The sequence below is a fragment of the Balaenoptera ricei genome, chromosome 11 (assembly GCF_028023285.1).
Source record: "Balaenoptera ricei isolate mBalRic1 chromosome 11, mBalRic1.hap2, whole genome shotgun sequence".
Lineage (NCBI taxonomy): Eukaryota > Metazoa > Chordata > Mammalia > Artiodactyla > Balaenopteridae > Balaenoptera > Balaenoptera ricei.
In genome coordinates, this window is record NC_082649.1 from 25,940,258 (window position 1) to 25,948,482 (window position 8,225).

Genomic DNA, 8,225 nt, shown 5'->3' on the forward strand with positions numbered 1-8,225 from the left:
TATCATATATTTGTTTTTCTCTCTCTGACTTACTTCACTCAGTATGACAATCTCCAGGTCTATCCCTGTTGCTGCAAATGGCATTATTTCATTCTTTTTTATGGCTGAGTAATATTCCATTGTATATATACACTGTCTTAATTTAGATTGTATACTTGGGGATATATATTTAGAGAAGGATGCTGACAGAGATTACAGGGCGGAACTGAAGTTACCCCAAGTCCATGAAGACCCCAGAGAACCATCCTAAAACATATAAGCATGTGTGAGGTAGACTAAAGATGAGCACAGAGTAACGAGGGAGGGAACGGTGATTCAAGGAGGTCTTCTTAGGGGGGTTACATTGCTGATTGTCCCAGAGGGGAGGTGTAGAGAAGAACGCACAGGCATGGGGAGGAGAAACACGGGTGAAAGACTCGTGATCACAGAAGAATTTTGATCAATCTTGGAGGGGCTTCATGAACCCAAGAGCTGTTTCCTCTTTATTTCCTACATTTAAAGAAAATGGGGCAAACTTGTTCAAGCACGTGATGGAGGAGAGTAACCTTACCCTGCTAGAATGTGCCCTGCCTTATTAACAGAGCATGTGTAATTTTACCTGATCTTAATGGGCATTAAAAAGTGTAAGTTATTGTTATTTCAGAAATGTCTGTGTATCCCTAGGCTGTAATGCCCGGCATACAGCAAGTGCTTAATAAATGTTGACCTGAACTGAACTAAGATAAATTAACTTTTTGCAGGTCATTTAAAATTACACATCAGAGCATTTAAAGGTTCTACTTGCTAATCCATTTAGTTTAAAAAATCAAACCATCTTCAGTCAGACACAGCCAAGATAATAGTTGTTTATATGTTGTATAAGTAATGATTATCAATCTATTAAACACTGGTAGGAGTCTAACCATGGGGTTAAAACAGAATTAGTTCAGGGAGACCATGAAACTAACTGCCTGGGGATATAATTTCTGAATCTCTCACTGATGCCATTCATTTCTTTGGTTTTGTTTTTTCCATTCATAAAGTAGAGCTAAAGATAGTCCTCTGTTTAATACCGAGCCTCCTCGAAGGATGACTTATCCACTTAAATCACAGTTCACACTGCATGACTGGAAAGTAGAACATAAGGTGCGTGACTAGAGTTCTTAGCCATTTTGTGGAGGAACGTGAAAGATCATGGCAGCAGTTTGTCACTTGGTTCATCTCTGTAGTACATAAGTTAAGAAATTTGCTGTAGTGTGAAGACAATGGGGGTGGGAGTGGGGCAGAAGAAGAGGAAGATTTGGTTCTTTTTTCATCATCCCTTTTTAGGGTACCCCTTCGACTCCCCTTCAGGAAGTGGAATAGGAAAAAAAAAAAACACTACATTCGTCAGTAACTCTGGGGCAACCACAAGTTAGACAGTAAGCAGGTCAATTGAAACAAGGACAGAGATTGCTATAAAACCGACAGTGCTCTCGTTGATACCACACGGGCACACACAAGGCAACACAGCACAGAAAGAGCTTCCTGCACGAAGCAGGTGACCAGAGCAAAGTGACAATGACATTGCTGCGTGACATGGCCGTGGTGAGTAGTCAGGATCATTCTTGTGTTGGTACAGTCATCCCTAGGATTTCAGGAAAGCAGATTTCTAAGGAATGATGCTAGATTGGGGTCTTTTGTGGGGTCATTTCTTTAAAAAACAGAGCTGACTTTAATGCTGATCACTGTCTGGTGGAGAAAAAGAAAAAATAACCAGAAATTATAATGGGGTGTAAAACCATAGCTCTTCACCAATGGCTCTGGCATAGTTGGTGTTAGCTTGTGAAGTTCTTGGGGTCACAAACTGGACATGGTCTCTCTTGTGGCCACCATTGTAGAGTTAAGTTGGCCCTCATCTCATGGGGGAGCTTAGCCAGCCTTTTAGGATCTGTACATGTTTATTTTAACCAAGGAAGCTGGGGCCCCAATAGGGGTAATGATTCCCCCAAGACGAGCAGATGACAAGGAGTGCCCTAGATGCAGGGAGCGAAACCACCTGGTGATGCACTTGGACAGCTCCTATGGGAGGGACATTTGCCCCATCTCTGAGAGCTGATCATTTTTGCATTGTCTCCTTCCTCCTGGAGGAGAGGCAGATGTTAATGTGACGGAAATCTACATCCCCTGGATCTAGAATCTCACCTGGCAGTCGTCAGGTAAGACCTTCGAAGAATTTAAAATACAGCAGCATGAAAGCAGGGCTTGGGAAATCACTCACCATATTATTGGTTTAAATAATCCTTTTCTTCTCTCTTTTTACAAGCCATGCAACTTAAAAGAGCTCGGATTTCATAAATGATCATGGCCTATGGTGATGATAATACTATGTTATATTCATATATTGTTTTAGAGATGGTATGAAATGCAGCCAAGCGCAGTAGTTAAGGGGGCATGGGCTTTGGAGTCAGGCAGACCTGGCTTCACCACTTACTAAACGTGGGATTTGGGGTAAGTTACTTAACCTCTCTGTGCATTCTTTTTTTTTTTTTTTTTTTTAAAGAAGAGATGATCTTTTTTTAATTTTTTTATTTTTTATTTTTGTCTGTGTTGGGTCTTCGTTTCTGTGCGAGGGCTTTCTCCAATTGTGGCAAGCGGGGACCACTCTTCATCGCGGGGCGCGGGTCTCTCACTGTCACGGCCTCTCTTGTTGCAGAGCACAGGCTCCAGACGCGCAGGCTCAGTAGTTGTGGTGCACGGACCTAGCTGCTCCGTGGCATGTGGAATCTTCCCAGACCAGGGCTCGAACCCGTGTCCCCTGCATTAGCAGGCAGATTCTCAACCACTGCGCCACCAGGGAAGCCCCTCTGTGCATTCTTATTCCTCTTATCTGTATAGAGGAGTAATAATGGTCTCTCCCTCATGGAAGGATTAATCGATATCATTGAGAATGACTAAACCTATTCTCTGAAATAGCAGATATATGCAGGCATGGCTTTTAGTTAACTTGGCCATTTTAATATAACAACCAATAAGGATAGAGAAAGCATTCAATAAATTTTTTTTAATTGAAGTAGAGTTGATTTACAATGTTGTATTAGCAACATTGATAAATAGCAAGTGATTCAGTTATATATAACTGAATAAATAAACCATAATTTCCATTATGGTTTATTACAGGATATTGAATATAGTTCCCTGTGCTATACAGTAGGTCCTTGTTGATTATCTATTTTATATATAGTTGTGTCTATATGTTAATCCCAAACTCCTAATTTATCCCTCCCCCACCCCCTTTCCCCTTTGATAATGAAATTAGAAATGATTCAGTGACTATGATACAGAAGAGGAAAGAGGAAACACAAAGGAGGGATTTACTTAAGAAACGTAAGGAGGTGATGCTTGGGAAGCTAAAGACCGTCTTGTCTAAGCAGGCATCCTTTTACTTTTTACAATGTCATAATGCTTTGTCTAGACAGAAGTTACATGAGGGCAAATTCCACATCTTTCCCGTCCACTGTGTATCATTAGGACAATGTAGACTTAACAATAGTACCTATACTGAATACTCTCCATGTCCCAGCCCTGCTCTTCATGCTATATATGGATCCTATCATTTAATCTCCACATTTGCTGGTGGAGGAAACTGAGTCACAGCTAGTAAGAGTCCAGGAACTGAGTTATGGACCCAAGACTTTTGACTCCAGAGCCCATGTCCTTTATCATCACACTCCAGAGACAGGAAAGAGTTGTTGAATGAATGAATGATTGCAGGAGACAAAAGTAGACACCTGCTGATTATCTGGAGGCAAATCAGCCTCATTCAGGCTTATCTGGGTCAATCTTGCTCTCAGCTTCTTTTTAGTATCAGCTACATTAGTGCAGCACTTGATACCATGACCTTTTTGTTTACTCTTTTCATTTCTTGCCTCCAGCACTTGCAAAAGATAAAAAGAAGGTCCTTTAAACCAACTTGTCTAAGCACCTTCCCAACCCTAACTCACGGAAGGTGTGAGCCTGAACGACACTGAGCCCCGAGGATGAAAGTAACTCACTTTCAGCCCTGGGTCTGCATTATGTTGAGTATCGGTGATGAGGCTTGTCCATCCCCAGTGAGGGTCGGTGGTCACGGTGGGGTGAGCAAAGCAAGTCGTGAGAAAGGGAAGCTGGAGAGATTTTTATCTCTTCCTTTATTTTAATTAGGTCTTCACTGAACTCTTTCTTTGTGCACTCCTGTAATACCAGATAAACTGGTATTTCAATGTAAGTATAAAAAATATATTTTCTGGAGCTAAAGAGAAGTAGTTTCCATTTCTCTGTCGTGCATCCTTAGTGCCTCTGCTTCCTTCAGTCAGCATGCGTCATTGGAACTCTGCTACAGTTGGTTTTGCATGGTGTTTTTCTGAATGCGTTGAGCTTAACTATGTTGTTAATTTAAATGGATTGTTTTGTTCATGCATTCACTCACCCGCTCTTTCATTCATCCAGAAAGTATTTTGGAACACCTGTTCTATGACATGTTCTCCTGCAGGAACTTACCATCTAATAGGTGTAGGTCTGCATGAACACAAATACTGCATGTCCAGACAATAAAGAAGGGCTGCTTGAGTGCTAGATGGTAAAAGCTTTATGAATGAACTACTTTCGGGACAGTTCCTGGAGGAGACCGAGTCCTAGTGGGGCCCTGACGGAAGGGGAGGATTTGGATGGATAGAGGTGGGGCAGTGTATTCCAGGTGGAGAGATGGCTGGGACGAAGAGTTTTGTGGAGGATTCATGGATGTGAGGTTGGAAATTAAAAGCAAGAGCTATCATTTCTTAAGCCCCTATTTTTATTGTAGGTGCTTTACAAAGAACGTTTTATTTAATCTTGTGACTATTATTATGAAGCAAGTGTTATGCTCTGGCTGGAAAGAAGAGAAAACAGAGGTTCAGTGAGGAGACCAGGTCAGGATTTAAACCCAGTCCCAGATCCTGACGTCTTTCTTTCTCCCTGTTCAGGAGCTCTCGGACTGTAGAGGGCTCAATCACCAGGCTAATGAGTTTAGTTCTCAGGTTGGTACCCTGGTATCTTCATGTATGACTGTTCCTGTTGCCAGGTGAGGACCTGAGGTTCAGAGAGGAGCCCTGCTCCCATCCCAGGGATGCTGAGTTCAGCTGAAGCATGACCTGTCCCTTGTCAGCAAGTGACACCAGAGTCGCTAACCAGTCCCATTCTCATCTATTTCCAGGTCAAGTCCCTGCTGCTGTTGACATTGGGGCTGACCCTCCTGGGGGAGGTGGCAGCTCGGAAAACCCCCAAAGCTGGGGACCCTGCCCTCTGTCCCGCTCCGGAGGACCACACTGTGAGGGTTGATATCCGCATCCTCAGGCAGACCCAGGGCGCTCTCCTCTCACACGACTTCCAGAACCGCTCCAGCTCCCCCTGGGATTACAAGTATGTGCCAAGGAGACTGACCTCCACGTTCTTTTGAAAAACATGTTAATTTATTCTAACCATAAGTAGAAAATTTCAAAAACATAGAAAAAATAATAGTCCTTACATTCACTCTGAAAAACGGAAATTCCACGTTCCCTGGGTGCTCACATTTTCTTGCTATTTTGGGCTAAGTCCTCTTATGTGGTCGAAGGTCTATTTTGCTTCCAAACTCTCATCGACGCTTTGCCCTTTTCTGCTTCACGCAGCCCTGGATTTGGAATTTACAAACTTTCTGTGCTGGAAGAGAGGACTCTTTAAAGCAGCCTACATAATGGTCTCTGCATGGAGATAAGTGGGAACCAGAAAAGTCAGTTCAGAGAGAGCCACTCAGATTGGATTTCAGTCTTCAAGGAGTGGGGAGGAGGCCAGAGTGGAGGAGAAAGGCCAGTTTGGGAAGGGGATGTTCAGGGTCCAGACTTGGGATTTTGTCTTACGTGGAGGTTCTCGGAACAGCAAGCACTCATTTATATGCTCTAAATGTAAGTATGAAAACAGAGCCCGAGGACCATTAGAAGTGCTTCCGGGGCTGCCCGCACCGCTTGCCTTGGGAAGCGAGAGTGTACGCTGGCCAGCTGGCTGGGTTGGCTTTGCTGCCTTTATTCCCCCTGGCAAGGGGGCTACTGAGGGAGAAATTGAAAGAAGGCATTGGATTCACCGACCCCCCGGGGCTTTGGTTTTCTTTCCCAAGCAGCAGGCTTTGTAGACTGTGTACTGGGGGACCTCCTAGTGAGGTTCAGTCTCTAACCAAAGGATGAATGATGATTATAATAATAAAAATGAAAAGGGAAATGAACGAAAAGATCTAACATTCATGGAATGCCAACGTTTTACGGTGCGGCGTTTCATATGCATTTGTATCACCGAGTGTTGGTAACAATCCCACGGGAGAGGAATTTGCGAACCCCCATTTTAAAGTTGAGGGAACTGAGGCCTAAGGAGTTTAGCACCCGCCACGGGCCGGCGTACTGAGTCCAGGTTGTCTGCTCCGCGCCTGCGCTGCCGCCCTGAGTCGCCCGGCACCGCCTCCCTGCAAGCGGACGCCCAGTGCCGCGGGGCCCCCATCCTTTGTGCCTCTTTCCCCGCCTCCCACCCCCGGTCTCACCGTCGGCTTCTCCCTGCTCCTCCTGCAGCATCACCCGGGACCCGCACCGGTTCCCCTCCGAGATTGCAGAGGCCCGGTGCAGGCACACGGGCTGCATCGACGCCGAGGGGAAGGAAGACAGCTCCATGAACTCCGTCCCCATCCAGCAAGAGTTCCTGGTCCTCCGGAGGGAGTCCCAGGGTTGCTCTCGCTCCTTCCGGCTGGAGAAGGTGCGGGTGACTGTTGGTTGCACCTGTGTCACCCCCATCGTCCGCTACGTGCGTGGCTTGAGGGCGGCGGATCAGCTCAGCTGAAGAAGCTGTAGAAACGCCCCTCTTTACCCAGCACTTTGCCATGAGTCCTGTGTGGTTCCCAATTCTCTCCACTTCCCAGGTCTCTTCATAAGATCTGCATGGGACTCTCAAAGCTCTGTATTAGATAGAGTAACTTTCTGGGGCTTCAGAATCTTTATACAGTCCTGAGATGTTCCAGTGTCCCACCCCCCTGAAAATAGATGGAGGAGAATGCAGGACCCTCACCTACTCTGCTTATGTGCTATCATGACCGCCTCCCAGCCATGCAGTCATTGGGTGGGTCCCCCTTGGTAAAATGGGCTTCTGCTCCACAAAAGGCAACAAATAAAATAACCACAATGTAAGAGTGTGTGGGAGGGTCTGTGCAGGATGGGGTGGGCGGGAAGGATGGGGATAAGGATCCAGCACCTGTTTATTAAGCATTTGCTAAATATAGATGAGGTTGGCCTGATATTTATACCTATAGGGAAACTGTCCATGTATTTATGATGTATTGATTATATAAAATTGTAGGAGAAAAATTAATATATCAAGTACTAATATAATAAAGTATTAATGATTGAAAAATGCTTCAGATGTTTGTTTCCAGTCTCAGCTTGTACTCACGAACCTTGTGGACCTGAAGACAATGAGATTCTATACACCTGTCATCTGTTTTTCATATTTCATCAGAGTGCTAGTGTCAGAATTTTTATTATTATTATTTGTGTGTGATCTTGGTAATATTAGCTTTTCCCCCCAGCTTTCTTGAGACATAATTGATAAATAACATGGTGTAAATTTAAGTGATAACAAGGTAATGATTTGATACATGTATATATGGTGAAATGATTACCACAATAAGGTTCCTTAACACCTCCATCCCTTCACATAATTCCTTTTTTGTGTGTGTGTGATAAGAACATTTAAGATGTACCCTTTTAGCAAATTTCAAGAATACAATACAGTATTGTTAATTACAGTCACCAGGCTGTACATTAGATCCCCAGAACTTATTCATCTTATAATTGAAAGTGTGTCCCTTTCATCCAACATCTCCCCATTCCCCCACACCCTGCCCCTGGCAACCAGCAATCTCCTCTCTGTTTCCATGCCTTGGAGAGTTCCTCTATTATTAATGGTTCTTGGGGGTTAGGAGGAGAGTTAAAGAAAATGGTGCAAACAGGGCTCGCATTCCCTAGTAACTCTTTACTGCTCTGTCTTCCTGGCTATATTATTTTACAACGTGAACATCTATTGGCCACTGTGGTAGCTACTGGAGACACGAAGAAAAGTAACAAATGCACATGGCGGGGTCCATGGTCTTGGTAGCGGCTGCCTGCAGAGCCCCTGGTCACTAGGGCCATGGCGGTCACTCTGCATCTGGAATCACTGGTGGTCTTTCATGAATCTCT

The 8,225-nt window shown here is 44.4% G+C and overlaps 1 protein-coding gene across 1 annotated transcript; it reads left to right on the forward strand.

The window, feature by feature from the left end:
* The first annotated feature begins 1,539 nt into the window (after positions 1 to 1,539).
* Positions 1,540 to 7,357, forward strand: IL17F (interleukin 17F). Its single transcript, XM_059937428.1, has 3 exons — positions 1,540 to 1,566; positions 5,189 to 5,394; positions 6,567 to 7,357. The coding sequence occupies exons 1-3, from the start codon at positions 1,540 to 1,542 to the stop codon at positions 6,829 to 6,831; spliced, it is 498 nt and encodes a 165-aa protein (XP_059793411.1). The 3' UTR covers positions 6,832 to 7,357.
* Positions 7,358 to 8,225: the final 868 nt, after the last annotated feature.

What these genes read in the sequence shown, in the direction of transcription:
- IL17F (XM_059937428.1), top strand. Translation starts at nt 1,540, where the DNA reads ATGACATTGCTGCGTGACATGGCCGTG. An exon ending in TGCTGCGTGACATGGCCGTG is followed by an intron (nt 1,567 to 5,188) that starts GTGAGTAGTCAG and finishes ATCTATTTCCAG; the next exon opens with GTCAAGTCCCTGCTGCTGTT. An exon ending in AGCTCCCCCTGGGATTACAA is followed by an intron (nt 5,395 to 6,566) that starts GTATGTGCCAAG and finishes CTCCTCCTGCAG; the next exon opens with CATCACCCGGGACCCGCACC.